The 19,510-nt window shown below is 40.1% G+C and overlaps 1 protein-coding gene across 5 annotated transcripts in view; it reads left to right on the top strand.

The window, feature by feature from the left end:
* Positions 1–19,284, top strand: part of snta1 (syntrophin, alpha 1) — a 29,302-nt gene extending 10,018 nt beyond the window's left edge. The window contains exons 3-8 of one of the 5 annotated variants that reach the window (XM_041034828.1): positions 13,985–14,189; positions 14,491–14,680; positions 15,063–15,220; positions 15,703–15,899; positions 16,860–17,047; positions 17,557–19,284. In XM_041034828.1, the coding sequence (XP_040890762.1) occupies positions 13,985–14,189; positions 14,491–14,680; positions 15,063–15,220; positions 15,703–15,899; positions 16,860–17,047; positions 17,557–17,646 (1,028 nt within the window). In that variant the 3' untranslated portion in view covers positions 17,647–19,284. Of the gene's footprint in view, positions 1–13,984; positions 14,190–14,490; positions 14,681–15,062; positions 15,221–15,702; positions 15,900–16,859; positions 17,048–17,553 lie in introns of all 5 variants that reach the window. The other 4 variants (XM_041034827.1, XM_041034829.1, XM_041034830.1 and 1 more) reach the window with 4 other exon arrangements.
* The last annotated feature ends 226 nt before the right edge of the window (positions 19,285–19,510 follow it).

Below are 19,510 nucleotides of genomic sequence, written 5' to 3'. Positions count from 1 at the left end.
ATGTATGAAACATCTCTAAAGGGACTGGATGAGCGATATAGCATTGGGGTCTGAACTGTCCCACTGCCTTATACCCTATTTTAATTTGGATTCTACTCACTGAAACCACATCCATCACTGCCACCTGCTTGCCTGCCAAGACAGGGCTCATTCCACTACTGTATGAAGAAACCGTGGAGCTGGGAAACTGTGTGTGTGTGTGTGTGCATGCATGGAAGAAGAGGTGGGGGGTTGGGATAGTTCAATGGTGAAGCTGTTCCCTGGGCAACCAATGTCTGACAGAAAAGCACACACACAAAGTAAGTATACAACCACATATGACAGATACTTACACACATGAAAACATACACAATCTGTAAAGCTGAGAGGAAGTATAAATGGACTACGGGGGAAGACACTAAGCTTGAATGTGGGGGGCAGTTAGAGTGTGTGTGCATGCGAGTTTGTTCATGCTGGGCAGGTGGATATAAATGTGTGTATGTGTGAGAGCTGTTCATGTATCTTTGGAGTCAAAGTGTTGGTACACCATGTTTTATAGAACAGCAGGAGAATGTATTGCTCTCCCTGTGACAGTGACAGAGAAAGAAGGAAAAAGGCTCTTACTGGCTGAACAGAGTAATGTAAAACTTAAAGTTATCTTAGACTTTCCGTATTAGTTATCCATACTGCTTCCACCAACCTCCAGCCAGGTCTATTGTTCATGTGGTTCATATACAGGACAGAGGCAGTCATTCACAAGCCATGCTGAATTGTGCCTCACACTTGAGCCAGTACAAACAAACAAACAAACATATGATTAATAGCTGAATGACAGAGGGTCCAGGAGACTGGGCTGCTGAGGCCTATTTTGAGACCCATGTTCTTTATGAGATATAAAGCTATGACTGTGCAAAGCTACTGAACCTCATTAGCCTCATTAGCACACCAGTTTGGGTTTCTGGTGGTGTGCTTGACCTTCTATTTTAGTGGACTGAAGGTGTGGTATGTTTGAATAAACTAGTTTTGTTTAACATCTGACCACATCTGAAGGAAAAGAATTATAGTGTTCCCAAGAGCCATGCTCAAGCAGAGAATGAAAGCCTGTCATAGAGCTAGCCAAAAAAAACAAAAAAAAAAACAACTATCATATTTTAATGCCAGAATGAGAAAACTACTACATAACTACATAAGTGTCACGCCAGGTTACAACCAAGGCAAGCAGGAACACAAGGGAAGAGAGGACCCAAATGCAAAAACCCCCAAGACAGGCAATGAGTAAACTAAAAGTCTTTTAATAAAGCAAAATCACTGGAAGAGTCCAGGGCCAGGGAACAAAACTTAAAACAACCAAAAATCACCCACGCAGGAGAAAAAGACACAGGAACAAAACTAAATGAAAATACAAAAGTCCTTACTTGAAAACAAAAGAAAACGAGGTAAGTCCATGAGGAAGAAAACACTAGGCACAGATACATGAACAAACACAAGGACTTGACATAGCACAGAAACTAGCAGACTTGGTTTCAGACACAGGTGCAGACTCGGTTACAGACACAGGTGCAGACTCGGTTACAGACACAGACTAACTGACAAGGACACAGGGAAACAACGAGACTTAAATACACAAGGCGATGGGCAACAGGTGACACCAATTAGGGCAGGGCAGACAATCACAAATGGCGGGAAACTAGACAAAGACAGGAATTAGACTATGACCATATGCACAAGGGCTATGAATTCAGAATAAAATAAGAACTACAACAAAACTTAAACTAAACAAGAGTCCAAAAAAGTCTAAATGTCTGCAAAAGAGTTCAAAACATAAACATATGATCTCTGATGAGCATGACAAAAAACTTACAGTACTGATTCTCTCATCTTCAATGACTCAGATTCTCAAAGAATTTCATTTGTTTTTACTGTTGTCCCATTTGTGGGGCCAAAGTACATTTTGGCTCAGGTCTGAGCAGAAACTTTGACGGTCTTGTTCCATGTGCTCAGGTCCATTTTTATACTTGGTGAGGGTGTTGGCTTAATGTCAGCATGAATTTCAGCAGTATTTACAGAGGGACATAATTTTCTGTGTGTCTGTACGAACGTGTGTGCGCAAGAAAGAATGAGGGACGGAGTGAGGGAAAGCTAGTTTGCTCTGCCAAGACATTTCTGGACACTGCTGGTTCTTTCTGCCCTGTCCTTTTCATTAAGGTAGTTGTGCTCAGGCTCAGTGCACACATACACGGATTAAATAGGCTTAGTTATGGAAGCTATACGGTTGCATGCTTTCCCTTGTCTAGAGCTTCCTTTAGGAGGGAGAAGTGTTTCGCACATGTGGTGTTAGCTGTATCAGGTCTTCTGATTTCTGTCATCCCCATTGGGCTGCTGGCCAATGTGAAAGCATGAACTATTGATTGATTTTGTACAAAGTCCAGTGCACTTGGAAAGAGTGTGTCATGTTTAAAGCCAAAATAAGATTAAAAAGAATGTTCATGTTATTTTCTCAGGTAGTTCAGGAAATACATGTGAGTGTGACCAAATCTGTTGATGTAAACACAAAACTGTTATATTTATTCAGTGACAGTAGATGTAGAATTTCACTGGAATGTGGAATACATTTTTTTTGGTTCATAGCAGTTTGCACAACAGTGAAGTAAAACATTCAATGTGTAAGCAGATTGAATGTTTTACTTCATTGTTAATCACTCTTACTGTTAAATATATTTAGAATTTGCACCTTGATCAAAACCTTTGTTTCACGGTGTGAATTTTTAAGCCTAATTGTAGGTGTCTTTTTGTCTTCGACCACTGCACTAATGGCCAGTGATAGTGAAAGGAGAGTGCAGCACAGTCATAACTCAGATGCAGTATTTATATTTCTAATTCTATAAATTAACATTTTTCACAGTTTACTGTGTAAAGAAAGCAAAATGTGACTAGAACAGGTGACTCAAATCAGAACTCAGCACAATCGACTGGAGAATAGATATAGATCACATAGAAAGGTAATTCAGCAAAGACAGGTCTTCAGAATGTATGGCTTAGTTTGAATGTTTGCATCCACATATTTTTTCCACTTTATGATTTTGAATCTGTATTTCTTTTTTTTACTTTGTGTTTGCTGATTCCTTGAATGTGGACATAGTTATGTTAGAGGCCTTTCTTGAGAATGATGACCTCTCTATGGACTTTACTTCTATGTTCATGTTGATTGCCCTGTGAGCCCATTGATTTGAATCACCTGTCCTGTGCACTATAAATGTTGCTCAAGTGCAGTTTGTGTTTTTGTTTTATTACTTTTTTTTCCCAATACTGAGGGTGGTGAAACATTGATGCATGGACACCAACAGCTCATTAGAAAGGGTTGGATGTCACTTGGGTTCTTTATTTGTAGTCACATTGGCTGCACAGTATCACATGTCTCAGGGACCAAGAGTTAACCATTAGAGACAGCCTCTGTTGAGCCATGTGTTTCCCCACTCTTTAGATCAGGAATTTCATGCAGGCTACGTTTTGAATGAGTTTAATTACATCCTGTAATATGAGTCCCTGACACAGTGGCTTTACTTTTGACTGTATTTAATAAATGTGACTCCACTGACTATATCATTTTCTCTAGATCTAAGTGCATTAATACTTGCTTTAAAACTGCCAGAATATGAAAATTCAATATGAACAAGCAGGAAAGTCTTTCAGGAGTGCCTGAGGTGAGATTAGATTTGTAGAGGTTCATTTGTGTCTGTGATGAGTGTTAGCTGAAGGATGCTTTGTCAGCGTTCTCAACAAGAGCTAACCCCAAACCCAATCTTTCTCTCTGTCTCTCTCTGTCTTTCTCTGACACACACACACATGCACACAGCTCATGCTTCTCCCTGCATCAAATCCTGACTGCATTTGTTTTACGTACATTCATATGTATACAAGTATTGTGTTGATATACAACTGCACCATGGTGCACCATGTAAACAGTGTACATCACTTACTTGTAGTTTAAGTTATGTAGGTAGTCACTGAAGATAATGATCATAATATTAAAGCAATATTGTCTGGGCTATTAAAACAAGGATGAACACTGCAGCCCTATAGAAGGCTGAAGACTGCAGACTAGCAGTTTCAGTTACATTGTGCTTTGAGGGCTGAAAATCGTATTTCCTATCTACAAATCAAGCTCTTAAAGGACATGTGTGAATATAGCCCCACAAAAGAAGATACATACTGTAGCATATAGTCTTTTTAAGCAAGACCAGCAGAGATATATACTCCTTCCCTATCTTCCTGCACTGATTCAAGTCCGGTTAAGTGAGTGATTTATGGAATATAATGACTTTGGGGAGTAAGGTTTAAGGTTCCTCGTTGGGACACAGCAGACCTGTTGGCTGTGAACACATAATGTAATCTGTAAATAGACTGAGCTCATATATGCAAGCGCATACACTTGCACACATTCATACTTCTTACTCCTGTCCTGCGGATCCATAGAGTGGCCCGTGTCCCCTGCCAGACAAGTAGTCAGGGAGGCAAGTGAGATTTTCTTAATTCGCAGTTTGCAACTGCAAATTCTCATGTGGGTGTCTTTTTCCCAAACTGCATCAGCCCAGTAGTAGATGTGAGAGTTGGTGTTTCTGTGTATTAGCTAATATCTATTCATCTGGTGGGTGGCAGCAGCAGCAGCAGCATGGCCCTGTGGTTTGGAGTGTTCTTTCCAGTAGCCCTCTTATTTGTCCATCTTGTGCTCTCTTTCTTCTCGCCCCAAACGTTGCCTGGATAGCTTGTCATGCTGGATTGGTACAGTCAGTGGTGTGTCCTCAGTGGTGTGGCCACAGAGACTCAGTCTGCTGTCTTTTCCACTTTTCTTGCTTTGCTGACATATCACAGCCACCTAATAAAATATGTCCTTTAAAAACATCTGTAAAGTAGTGTCTATTAAATAATATTGTAGTTTTATCTGTTGCAAATAAAACTACTTCTTTTTTCACAAAAAGACCAATTTAACATTGTGGATTGGACAGATCCAGATTTGTTCTCTTTTTCTTATTTTGACCTGCCTGTCAAATTTAATTGCTAGTTGAAAAGTACATCTGCACATGGCAAAGCTCCAATGTGGATCATGTGAAATCAACCAGGGATGGTTCACTGATGAGCCTGTGCACAATTAATACACACGTTAAACTTGACTACGTGATCAGATTCTCAACTAGGTTTTTCCCTGTCTGCTCAAAATTCATGCTTCTCAGATATATCGGTGAAGATATAAAAACATTAACCCAACCCGTGATACTGGACCTACATGTATGATTTGAGGGACAGGGTCACAGTATCTTAGCCCTGCTTTAAGCAAGCTGAGTGATGTCATAACTCCCTAAACTTATGTGCAGTTGTGCCAATGACATGCATGTACTTTCATCACCTAATTAAAACTTTCTGGCTCTCGATCCTGTGACAGAATAATTATTACTTTGAAAATAAACGTCTCCCTTGCAGCCTGACTGAATCCCTCAGCCACATCTCTCCAGTTTCTTACTACCTATTGAATCTTTGTTCTCAGTGTTCTCTTCTCTTTTCTGATAGCCTTTATTAAAAAAATATTCTCAAGTGACTTATTATTTAACATTAGGAAGATAAAGGTTTCTCTCAGTTTCAGATGTACCGTTATCTAGATTCATGCTTGTTTTGCAGAATGGTGTAGTGCAAAGCCCATGTAGTCTGAGTTAATTGGGAACAAAATGAAATTCAGTTCAATTCGTCAAGTTTCAGTTGACAGTTGAACGTTCCAGTCAACCTTCACTGATTGAGGATAACCTCATTTGGGGATAAAACGTTTTGCTGCTATTTTCTTTCTTTTCATGTGAGAGGAGTGAGTCTGTGAAGCCAAGGAATGAGACTATTTGTGAAGATGAGTCTGGAAAGAAATGCAATAACTGATGTGCAGTGACAGACAGAAACAGGACTGGCCAGTTCTTTTCTGCTTACATTTCACCAATGCACATTTGATGGTTCTTCATATAATAAGATATAGAGCATACTTGATGTATCCAAAAATATTACTGACTTTGTGAAAGAATACATTTCTGCTGGTTGGAGCACCATTAGCACATGTAGTCCCATATACCTTTCTTTACACTGACCTAGATAAGTTGATGTAGTCTCCACTTTTTCCCTTCACTGGACTTTTTTTTTTTTTGCTAAAATATCATCACATATCTTCCCAGATCTGGGCAAAGTCATACCAGAAAATATTTCTTGTTTGTTTTTAGTCCATTTAGGTGTGGGTCTTCCCAGGGCACAAGAGGGTGTGTGCTATTATTGACAGTGTATCTGGCACATTCTGAGAAATAAATCCCACCCATCTGGTGCTCCAGTCCAGTCCTCCAGTCACAAATGCAACCATCTCTCAGAAAAGTTAAACTTCTTTACTTTCTTGCTGCAGACTTACTGTTACCATATTTTTTTGTAAAAAAATCACAGTAGTGGCACGCATAGCCTTGCTCTCCTCTAGCTCCTGTCCTTAGTTCTCTTTATGTGTGGTATGTTAGCACAGTAATAGAAATGCTGAATTGCAGTCTTTGTTTTGATGAAATCAGTTGAATATATATATATATTTTTTTTTTGCTGTGCTGCAAACTTGCTGCCACTATGCATGGCTCTCTTGAAACTTTGGATAGACACAGACGAGAAGGAGCAACAAAGTCAATTTATAGCGTGTGTATTTAAATCAAAACCTGTCATTGAATGTAAGCAGAGAATTATTACTGTCCACACCAGCCAGGCCCTGCTGTAGTCTGCAGTGTACTGTTGCTGTTTCTATCCTGAGTCTCTGAGTGTATCCCTGTTCTGAAACCTCTAACCCTCTACACACAAAGTGCGGTTCCTTCTCCTTCAGAGCCGCTGGCCCGTAAGGACATTGTGCTTAGACACAGTGAGGGAATGGATTAACCCGCAAAATAACATAGCTTTATTAAATCACAACTCTACCTCAAACCTTTCTCTCCCTGTGGCGTCAAGTTTGCTTAACAGGCCCCCTCTGAACCCCACTGCCCTGATCCGGGGCCCCTGATAAATTGGTGGCCCAGTCTTTGTGCCACTCTCTCACCTCATTACAGGCTTAGACTCCACTGAACCATCGCACAGTATTGTGCAGAATGTGCATATTGGGGATGGAGGGAGGAGGGTAATGGCACTAGGGGCTATGTATGTTGCTATTATTCAAGATAAATTAGTCGATGCATACAGTATATACATAAATATACATATACACAGAACTGCAAATAAATAAAAACTGAATGAATGACTTTTTCAGCTTTTCCCAAAACTGCTGATGTACCAGCCAACCTAAATTTGTTATTTGCTGATAACTTTTTTTACTTTTACCACTGAATTTTCACTTAGGATTTCATATATACAGTTGCACATAATAACCCACTGCATCAGTTTTGTTCTTCCAAATCCCACTGCTGTTTAAAATTGAGAAGCAGATGTTTATATCACATTCATTTGTCTCATTACGGACGAAAATGAATTGTAAATGAGGCTCATAAGGCACACAGCAAGTGACCGTTTTGAATCACGCTGAGCAAATGTACATGAACCCACTGCATAAATGGAAAATTTCTTTGCATTTCAGGCAGGAAACAGATCTCCAGGCAGAAAATGAAAAAAATAAAGTTGGAAAGTAAAGTGGAAATGTTTGCAGCTGAACCTCCCTTTCACTCTGTTCTTGTCCTCTGCCAGATCCTGTTCAAGTTTCCTTCACTTTCACTTTGTTGAATTAAGATAATTAACTCTCCTGACACATTATGCAAAGTAATCAAATCTGTGCTTTGGCAGTATGTGAATTAGTTTAAAAGTCTGATTCAGTGTGCTCTGCCCTCTCTCTTTCTCTCTCTCAGCCTCTCTCATGCCATACCTTACACCCCGGAGGTTGGCATTTATCCATGATTTTAATGAGATGGGCTATAGGAACGATGAACTTATCTAAATCATTCAGAAAAGGGGAAATCTCTGGATGGCTGATGCTGCCAGAAGGAGACACACATTAATCAGGAAAACATTGGGGGCACACAAACCCAGTGTTTATTATGAAGCTTTTTTAGTTCCTTTCAGCTCAGTGTTTTGGTTTTACAGCCTGCACTTTAACTGTTTTGATTTACTCTTGCTGCTCATCGGTGTCATTTCCGGATGCAAGTGTTGTGCACATCTGCTGGATGTGTAAATAGACAACTGTTAACACATCCATGTGGATTCTATAAGGTTGTGGTATGTCAGTGTGTTGACAGCTTGCTGTGCTGCCCCTATGGGGCAAAAAAGTTTGTGGTTATTAAATATGTAATGAGTGAGGCGTTTTACAGTTGAACATTAAACGTATTGGTACTCTCCAGTGGACAAACTTTGTAATTAGTCTGAACATTAAGTGTCTGTTGCATTTCTGTACTGTTTCTTATCTGCAAACATATATGCCAGTATGATCTCAAATTTGCTAAAACTGGAAGATGACATTTTCCATGCTTGAATCGGTCGAGCTCTACTTTGCACATGTTCCTGTTTGAATGCTTACATTTGTTTACTAAATCTATAAAATATAAGCAAAATCTTTCTGATATGTAGTTGCATCCTCTTTTGCACAGTCTGCATGTTAGCTTCTCCAAAAGAAGTCCCCTTTTCCTGGATCATCTGATTTTATTGGCAAACTTATTGAGTGGGCTCAGTAATTACTTTTTTCCCTTTTACCTCAATTGACCTCTTTGCATTGAATGGAAACAGCAAGTGTTCCTCGTATTTTGCAGTTATTTATGACACTGTTTTGGTCTAAGACATCTTTCCTCGTTGGTGGTGTAACATTGGGACATTGTTCGCCTGACATGGTTTACAGAGCCAACAGCATGCTTCTGAGGTCGCTGACTGGCCAATGACATTCCAGCTGCTCCCACGGTAACCAGTGGCAGGGGGAGGAGGGGCTGGCATTTGGCTTTAGAGCATTATTTAGTCTCTGACAAGCCAATGCCACTTTTTCACCGTTAAATCAAGAGGCATGCCATGACTGTCAAACACATCAACATGCTGTTTTTCTGATTAGATACCTGATGGTCTGAGAATTTTGAGAATTGTTTCTACGCAGTGTGTGTGTATGTGTGTGGGTGGATGCAAGCAGACGGTTATGTTGATAGTGTATTAGTATCTATATATGGTGATCAGCACAGTGGCAATCAAGCATTGGCTGGGCACAATTTGAAAATTTAAACTTTGCTTTGCAGCAATTTGATCTTTCCAGGGGCCTGGAAAAGAAAAGGCTTTTCAAACCACAGTTAAGTGAATTGTGTCAAAAGTGAATTGGCTGAAAATGTCTGGTCAGGATTTGTGAGGTTCAATGTAAAGACTTTAGCGGGTAAAGCTTAGCGGCGGATTCTGCAGAAGAAGCAGAGAAACTCCTCATACACACACGCACATGCGCACATACACACACAGTACAAAAGTAGTTTCACTGGCTGCCAGATAAGCTAAAGTAATAACAGTGCCATCTCAGCTAATTTTAGCTCTGTATTGAATGTGCCGCCACTGGTACTCATGGCAACATTTCTGGCCGAGCTTAGCTGCATGTTCGGTCTCTCTATTGCCTGTCGCACTCTTTCTTATTCTTTTTTCTTACTCTCAATTCTTCTTTTTCTTCCCCTCTTTCTCTTTTCCATGTTGTTCATTCTTTTCCTCCTCCCCCTTCAATTCTCCATCCCTCTCTCCGCTGCTTTTCATTCATCACTCTGTTTGAAAGCTATCTTGCCTGATTTGTCATGTGGGGGCCACAGCAAATGCCTGACATTTCTAAACTGGGAAACACTAATACGATCATTTCCACATTGCATTTTGGAAAACAGTAAAGCCTCTTTACAAAAGTAAACATCTCCTTATACCTGCTATAATTTGTGTTTTGCCCCAGCCTGTTCTGTTCTGCAGCTTGTGCGGCATGAAATACAGACATAAACTCAGTCTTACAAAATAAAGAGTTGACTACTGAGAATAGAACTGTTTATGTGCTAGATTTTAGCACCTACAGCCATGCTTGTGCTCTTCGACCAAGTTTTTGAAAAACTTCTATTATACGAAGTGTAGTAGTTGTATGACTGAAACATCCTCATCACATACAGATAACCATCACTGACATGGCAGTCTTATTTGTCTGGCTACACTATGCTGTCACCCACAAGTGGACTTATTTGAGAAATCCTGCAGTTTTTTTTTTTCATATGCCGTGTTGTTGCAGACTTCAGGAGATCTTCTATGGTGGCTTCCACTTGAAACAATAATGTAGGCAATCTCATTTCCATTCAAAGTCTTGTGGCCTAGCCTGCCATATTGAGATTGACCACATCAATTTTGAATGGCCTTGGTCCAGCAACAAGGAAGCAGTTGGCTGCCCCATGGTACAAACATCAATGATTTGGCACATGAACAAATGGACAGAAGCTCATTTCCATGAAACATTATGTATGCAAGTTGACAGCTACTTCAAAGCAGTAGCTGGTATACATTAGTTTCTCACTGCTTGATACGTGTTCCCAGTATACACATTCCCAGTAAGTCTGTTTTTTGTCTACAGATGCACATTTTTTTTTTCTTGGTTCATTGAGCTGATTTTGCATAGTGCAAATGAGGCAAATATACAAGTGAAAGTCTCTCGTAGGAACAGGAGAAATAAACTTTTATGTACCCTTCAATTGCATTAGGGTCATGTGAGGTGGTTGTGAGTGTGTATGCTGACAAGTTCACAGAGATACACAAAATATAACATTGGGAACATAGAACCTAAAAAAAAAATTGAAGGAGTGATTTTACACTCATATCCTTAATACCCCAGAGAGATGCCTGTAGGGCAGGTAAACTAATGCATATATAGTAGTTTTTCTTCAATACAAAAAAAAATTGCACCTATTACTTTGAGAAATATAAAATGTCATTGACCAAACCCCTTTTCTTCATCCAAACAAATGGGTAAAATTCACAAATGTTAAATTTTGTCTAACATTATCTAACATAAGCAGCCATAATCAGAGTACGAATCTGAACAAGCCTTCAGTGACAGCTTTCAGTTGCTGGAGACACCAACTCGATACCATACCACTGCCCACACCATAGATAGGATTTGATATGCATTACTTTGTGTGCTCGTCTGTGTGTGTGTACTTGCATGTGTTGCTTAACTATGTGAGTGTGTGACCAATTGTTTGCACTTAATCCGTACTGTTTGTGTGTCATAAATGTGTGTCCCGGGAAACAGTACTGGTGGGGTATACATGAAAAGAACGGAGGGGACAGGGAGAAAGAGGGAGAGAACAAGGATGCGAGGCAGACACTGTCAGTGCTCTTTATCCAAAGTGACGAAAGAGAGTCAATCTCTTCAGTGATTCTTTATAGATTTTAGAGAAAAACCTTTAATGGCGAGAGATTTTTAGCTTTGAAATATGGAAACAATCCACTTGCTGAAAATGAAAAAGGAATTGACCCCATTTCTGAAGAGAGTGAGAGAGGGAAAGATTACAGACAGATTAGAGATCCACGACAATATTATGAAGAAAGAATGAGAGTTTTAAAAAGAAAAGGAGATGTAGACAGAAAGATAATGAAAACTGTGCTGACTCAGAGGAGTCACTGTATGTTTATACTTTTCAGCATGTAGGTCATGCCCTTTTCCACTGCAACTTAAGCCCCCTTCAGACATGCACTGTAATCCCTTACTGTTCTTCCAGTTTTAAATGTTGGAATCATGTTTGAAAAAGAACCTCAGTCATTTTTTCCATAAACATTTCCCTAGCAATTGATTTACTTTGGACCACTTAATATTTCTGCTATATTTTAAACATTGCTCTCGTGTGAGTAAATGCAGGTATTTGAGATTAAAATCACAGTTTTATGATGTTCTTACATTTAAAATTTCTGCATTTTCACAGGACTTGAAAAATAGCACTGACTTTGTGTTTTTGATCACAGAAAGGCAAATTAGTCTGAAAAGAGACTTTGCAATCAAATAGGATACATGACCCTTATAAGAATGGTTGGAGGCAGCTTGGTCTGACACTGAAATTTGATAACTGTTGTCCCTCTATGCCAAGGACGAGATAACAAGTGAACAATCTCTCGCCTCGCTCCTCATACATAACTTCCTGCAATGCCTGTTCTCATGTGCTAGATGCCAGTCGCGTGAACATTGCTTCTGTATCAGTCATGTCTTGAATGGAGTCAGCATGAAGCTTTTCCACAACAGAGACTTACGTATGTGTGAAAGCTAAAAGCCATTACTTAAACTGGCAAATGAAACAAGCAGCGTTACAGATTAAATGTCTGAAAGCAGCTTACAGTGAATGAGCAGCTGTGTTAGGGCTGCTCAGTGTTGTTTCTCAAAGACATTGCAGACGGACCCTGCCAGAACTTTTGACCCTCTCTTTAAATGAGTGAGTCACTCTGCCACCCCCTGATAGAAGAGAAGAATACAAATCTGAATTACCAGTGTGCCATTTGCAGTGAAATAAGACAGAAGGAGTGACCACTCTGATGCACTGCTGGATGTTTTAACAAAATAACTGGCTGGCTGGCTGGGGCTGTATTTTGGGAATGGTGGAACCCCCCTCTCTCACCCCTGTTGTCCTGTGCTTTGACTCTTCTACTTACCCTCTGGTTACATGCCTCTTGTACTGTGCAAGAAGAGCACTTCACACTTCCCCAGTGAAACCAGAGCTCTACCTCCAGCCTTCAGCCTCATGCCTTGCCATGTCCCCGGGGCTATTTTTATTCCAGCAGTGGCTACTTCTGCCAAACCCATACCACAGCCTGCTGGACTGGAGCTGAGGCCACGTGTTTTTGTGTGTGTGGGTGTCTATGTAGGTGAATGTACGTAGGTGTGAGTGGCAAAACTGTGCATTAAAAAATGTGCTCAGAATAAGCTATAATCATTAATTTTGTAATACTTTGGTACTACAAAACACTAGATTATAGCCCACAAAAACTGTGTAATTATGAAGGGGGGGGGGGGGGGGGGGGTATGGCTTGGGGGTTGGAATGCTGACCATGGGCAGCAGCCTCCCTAGTTTGATTCTGTCCAGGTACTTTTGTTCCCAATCTCTCTCCCTCATTTCTTAACATCTCTCTCTAATGTCACATCTACTGAAGCCCCCCAAAATTGTTCTTTTTTTTTTAGATTATGGGCCTCTGGGATACTGGATATGCTACAGTCATGTCACTACAATGGACTTAACTTAAGTGGCAGCAATTTTGTAAATATCAAGATCTTGTGAAAAGTTATTGGTTAACAATTATGAAATAATACAGCACTGTAGTTGTGAGGAAACAAGAGCAGAAATTATCTGTTAATATTTTTTATAATTACAAGGTCTTTATAAAATTGGTTACAATACCATACCCATAGAAGGACAAAAACATAGGAATGTAGGAAATCGGAAAATTTGGGTTAAAATCTGAAATCTTAATATATTTAGAATTTAGGTTGTGAATTCCTCAACACTTCCAGCTGTGCACTGACACTTTGGCATGGGTGACCAAACACAGCTGGAGGAAATCACATCCACTGTCTGCCTCCAGCTGCTGCTCAAGATATGCTCACCCATGCCAGAATCACCAACATGCAACAAAAATACAACATTTAAGAAAAAAAAAGAAACTCTTTATTTTTGGCAAATTATACTATTTGCGTAATTACTTTTTCATGAAAATAGAGCGCTCAAGACACTGGTTATATTTTACAGGTAAAGAAATGTTTTTTCTTCATGAAAGTGTGTGCGATAGCCTTTGTATAACAGCTAAGAAATCAGCTAAGTGAAAGAGAATTCAATGCAGATGAATTTCTGCTTCTTTTTGAAGCTGTTCTACAGTGTTGCTACAGTTTTCAACTCATCTCTGAAGCTGGAGGCTCAATATTCATATCCCAAAATTCCCTTTTTCCCCGCTCCTCTGTCCTCTTGTCTTCCTTTCCTCCTTATCTAATTCTCTCTCGCTCACACTCACTATGCTTTAGTGAAGTACATCAAGGAGATGTCGGCCTTCTTTAAAAGCTCGGGGTCCCCTGGGGCCTCCTTCCCATGGGATTCTCCCCCCTCCACACCCCAGAAGGGCTCTGAGCTCTCCCCAGCTGAGGCAAAGGAGCCCCGCAGCATCCCGCTGAAGATGTGTCAGGTGTCACGAAAACAGTGCCCCCCGGACACAGGAAACAGGTACTACATGTGAGAAGTTTTCTGCTTTACGTGATACTTGGTTTTCAGTTCATACATTTTTGGGAAAAAAAATGTGACAGATCTCAACCTGAGAATTAGAAAATGGTTGTAAAAGGGACTTCTGCTTCTTGAGGGACTTCTACTTCTTGCTCACATATTCTCTTTGTTAATATCTGAAACTTTTGCCCTCAAGCTTTCCCCTCTATGCCATGTCTTTTATTTCTCTAACTACCCCTTTTTTCCACCTCCTCTTTGTCTCCCTGATTGCTCCACTCTCTCTCTTTCTCTCTTCTCTCATGTCATCTGCCAGGTATTTCGAGGTGGTTTCATCCAACAGAAAGAACTCTGTGTTCCTGCGGGCAAAAGACCCAGCCATGGCCCAGTCCTGGTACAACGGCATCCAGGCTTGTGCTGCCAACCTTTTATCACAAGTGAAGGAGGAGATGAAGAGCATGCAGCCTGGCATGGAGGTGAAACATCTGGGCTGGATTACAGAGCAGGTATGCAAGAATACAGCCGCACATGGAGTATACTGCAAGACCTGCTTCACAGTGTTTTATGTTTTGTGTTTTTAAATCCAGGTTTTAGTATTTTGTTGGTGCTCTGTCATGATTCGTTAAGTGTGTTACGTGCTTTTGTGCTTCAGGTCTTACTGAACTATAGACAGGTTTTCGACCCTGTTGGACAGTACATTCGCATTTTCCTTAGCGCATACAGCAATACAGAGATACAAAGAGCACATGCACATACACAGGGGCATGTATGGTCATTTCAGCTACATGAATCTAGATTCCACATTGGGGGCAGCTGATATACACTGGCACTTACTGACTGTCATAAATGTGATAATCATAAAGGAGTGAATTTCAATAATTTCTTCAGTTGTGTTACAAATGTCCATATATGCAGGTGGCTCAGGGTCCAGAAAGATCAGTACTTGCTGTGTTGACTGACAGAGACCTGCTCCTGTATCCCTCCTTGCCTGAGACCAAAGAGAGCCTCAGCAGCCCCACCAAGAGTCACCCGCTCATCACTACCAGGTCCACATGCACAAATGTCTTCATATACACTCATGCGCCACATACAGTAGTAGATACTAACACAGTTGTGCTCTCTCTGCTTCTCTCTGTGTTTTGGACAAACACATTCACATAGCACAAATCATGCACTTGGCATAAACTCAGCAGATCTGTTCTCCACCCTAAGCAGCCTAGTTTTGAGTTAACAGACCTTCCCATGTTTTTTTTCTGGCTCAGTCAAAGAACCCATGCTTACTTTTTCCATAACCAGACCAGTGGACATTTTGCCACACATCATGACATTCATTTGGAAAACATTAGTGGAACCAGAACCTATGAGTCATATGTTTTTCCTCCCCTCCCTCTCTTCTGTACAGTCCACATCTCACTTTTTAACTCTGTAACACACCAACACACTTTCATTTGTTCTTCTGGGCCCATTCTTTCCGATGAACTACCTTCTTTCTCATCCATGTTTTTCTCATACTTCCTCTGTCCTTTAGATTGGTCCACTCTGGCCCAGGAAAAAGTTCTCCTCTCCTGGACTCTGACCTGTCATTCGGTCTGCGTTCGGGCACCAAGCAAGGCGTTGAGACCCATGTATTCAGGGTGGACTCTGCCAAGGAGCTGTCCACCTGGACTCATCTGCTGGTGGAGGGCTGCCACAATGCTGCTGAGCTCATCAAGGAGGTCACCACGGGTACAGATACAGAGATATACCAAATATCTGCACCAACAGTACATTTTAAAGTTAATGCTATGTAGACAAAACACTGTTTCTTTATATTTCTCTTCACAATTCCTCCAAAAGTGACTGCTATTACCAGAAATCTGCTGCCACTCTCAAATTGATTGACAGGTCTTTTACACTGACTAATGCTAGACAAGTAGGTCTTTGTTGTCAATGTTTGTTGTCAAGTAATGCTGTACAAAATATATGTATATTAACAATTTGGATCTGATGAGAATTACAAGATGTTGATTTCTCCATCTATAATGAATTTAACACTTCAGTTACATCTATGTATACACCTCAAATTGTTCTCATCCGAACAATTACAGCTCGGGCTCTTGGTTTCTATTCAGCAGACACATACAAACATTTCAATACATAAAAGGGCCTGTCTCACAAAGCAGAATTAGAAGTTATGATTTATTATTCTTTTCAAATGATTGAGGGACTGCACTCTTTTGCAGAATGGCCTCAATCTCTGCAGATTTGTTCCAGCTGAATGTTTAGAAAAGATTTGAAGTGGGTTTTAGTAGCCTTTTTGCCATATATTTTTATCAAGAGTTTGAGAGGAGATAAAATATTTTTTTGTTATTTCAAGTATAGCCGTGTGTCTTATAGCTCAAACAAACAACAGCTCTTTTTACTTCCATGATCCAGATTCTGCATTTTATTCAGTAAAGTTAGACCTGGAAACTTTGTAATCCTGCTTTGTGAGACAGGCACCAGTTCATTTACAAGGCAGTGTAGTAATGTGCATGCACAATGCCCTCTGCTGGTAGCATGAGGTGGTGCAAAAACTTTCTTCAGTGATCTAAAATGGTTTAATTTCAGTATCAGAATTAGTGTTCCATTTAACTGTTCATCATTACATTGCCCTTCTTTGTGCTGTCTATGTCAACCTTCTGTTATTTTCCTGTACTTTGGCAGCCTGTAGTTGGAATGGGAAGGAGTGTACCCTGGGAGTGCACATCGATGAGGGTTTTACGTTATTCACAGAAGAGATGGGTGTCAGGAAAAGTATTCTCCTCCAGCAGCCCTTTGAGCGCCTAAGAATGTCCTCTGACGATGGAGTTCGCATGATGTTCCTGGACTTCGGAGGCCCCGAGGCCGAGATTGTAAGCCGCAATTTTCCACTGGATGTTTCTCAGCATGTAGCATTTTCAATATTGTTAAATTATCACTGCCATAAATTTGAGTTGTTATATTGAATATGTCAGAATTAGCCTGAAAGCAGAAAATGGAGTTTGCTCAGTTGTCATGGAAATGACCAACTCTGAGCAATCTCCATCTGAGGCAACAACTGAGCCCTCTCTGTGACAAGTGAGCAAACTCCATCTGCTGATGAAGACTGTAAGATGCAGTTGTACCTATGGGAAAAATCGAGTAAGTGGAGTAAGTGGTGAAGATGATTTTGTCCAGCTGAATTTGCAAGATCAAAAACAAGCTTTCTGCTTATACAACAATTGCATATACTGCATACAAACGTTTAAAAATCTATTTTAACAGTATTAAAATATATAGGTTTGCTATAACATGAAAGGTATGTATTGCAAAACTAATGTCATTCCTCTGCCTGTTTTATCCTTTCTATTCCCTGGTCCCTGTGTCTCTCTTCTTTCAGCAGCTGGACCTCCACTGTTGCCCTAAGACCATAGTCTTCATTATCCACTCTTTCCTATCTGCAAAAGTCAAGCGACTCGGCCTCCTGGCATGATAATGGCCAACCATCCAGAACATCAACAATAGGAATATTCAATAAAATACACAGCCTACAAGACTGAAACACACCAGAGGATGGGGCCCAGGAAAAGATGTCCATTAACCCCCCTTTTTTTTCAGATTTCCTAGGCCTCTAAAATTCTCATCTCTGGTCAGACATCTCCTGGTCTTTTTAGTGGAATGAAGAGAAAACTGCAGCATTGGTGGACCTTTGTTGAACTTGTAGTAGTAAAGTAAATAGAGGTTTTACAATTGGCATACGTCAGCAGCCACTTAAGGGATCTGACATCTGCTGAATCTGTCGTGGTAGGTCATGACACTTTGTGATGGCAAACTGTGTGATTGAGACAGCTTGCATCTTAATGTTTCTAAGCGTGAAGCCCCAACTATTTGATTTTTTTTTTTTTTTTTTTTGGCCACTGTTTAATTTTATTAGATGAGTCACAGCAGGCCTTTGTCATGAGCATCCTTTCAGTCTTTGCTTTATGTGCCATGAGCAGTAATAAAAGAGTTTTTTTCACAAATGTCCCGATTGATGTTGGAGAATTTTTTTTTATGAAGGCAGCTTCAGTGGAGTGACAGGATGATGTGACTGATCACTACATGATCAATAGTCTGTGCTGAAAAATGTACAGAATGCAACTATAACAATATGCTGTTTATGTGGATACTTAAGTTGCCTTTACCCTGAATGACCATGAAAGAAGCTACATGTTTTATGCTTAGACAACTTCCAAATAGGAAATCGAATATATTTTTCATTGTAGCTGAACAGCTTATTTTATATTCCTCTGTTTTTCTCCTTCCCCTGTTGTGAGCATGCTTATAATCCATGGTCTAACAAAGAGAAAGGACTAACAAGAGTATGATATTATGAAAGGCTTTTTTTTAAAATTGTGTTTTAATTTAACCAATAAATTAGATAAAATATATAAACTTAAAATTTTCTTTAAAAAAGACATATCTTGAATCTGGATGGCCTTAGACAGTGTGACTCGGAAGTTTCATTTTATTTCAGCCCATGTGAAGTATAAAATAATAGCTCTTGTGTTTTTAGGGTCCTATTGACAAAGGTTTTCACATCATCATTTATTAATAGATGAGAAACAGTTGAACAGCTGAAAGAGTGCCAGTCCAGCTAAGCTACTTCTGCATAGATAAGCTTCTCAGTGAAATACAGAGTTCAGCTCCAAAATGTTATAGTGCAAAGTGTTTTTGTTTGTAATTTAGTCACCAGAGAGGACAACTTTATCAGAGAGCATGAATGGTGCGTTTTACATAGTATGTCCAACATTTAAATATATTAATTTAAATACCATCATAAAGTGTTTGATCTTTTCTTCTTTATTATTTTTGTCAGTTGAATATCCACAACTTGGGGCCTTCTCTCTCTGTCCAACACTAAACAGACTTGTATTAATATATATTTCAAAACTAAAACTTGTTTGGTTTCAACAATAAAATGTATTGTATATTCTTATTTAAACAAAGGTGTGCCTTTCAGGGTTGTTTGTATATAAACATGTAATAAACTTTGTTAACTTTTATTGTTTACGTTGAATGTGTTTTATTGACAAAGCATAAATGCGTCTCTTATTTAGACAGAAGGGACGGGCGGCAGGCATTGTGGGTATTCTGAGGTGTGTGAAAAAGCAAGTACAAAGCTGCACCGCGACAGAAGGGACAGGCGGCGGGCATTGTGGGTATTCTGAGGTGTGTGAAAAGCAAGTACAAAGCTGCACCGCGACAGAAGGGACGGGCGGCGGGCATTGTGGGTATTCTGAGGTGTGTGAAAAGCAAGTACAAAGCTGCACCGCGACAGAAGGGACGGGCGGCGGGCATTGTGGGTATTCTGAGGT

Source organism: Toxotes jaculatrix, chromosome 3, assembly GCF_017976425.1.
Source record: "Toxotes jaculatrix isolate fToxJac2 chromosome 3, fToxJac2.pri, whole genome shotgun sequence".
NCBI classification, from domain to species: Eukaryota; Metazoa; Chordata; class Actinopteri; family Toxotidae; genus Toxotes; species Toxotes jaculatrix.
Note: the sequence above shows the minus strand (reverse complement) of the source record. Positions and strands in the feature narration are given on the sequence as shown.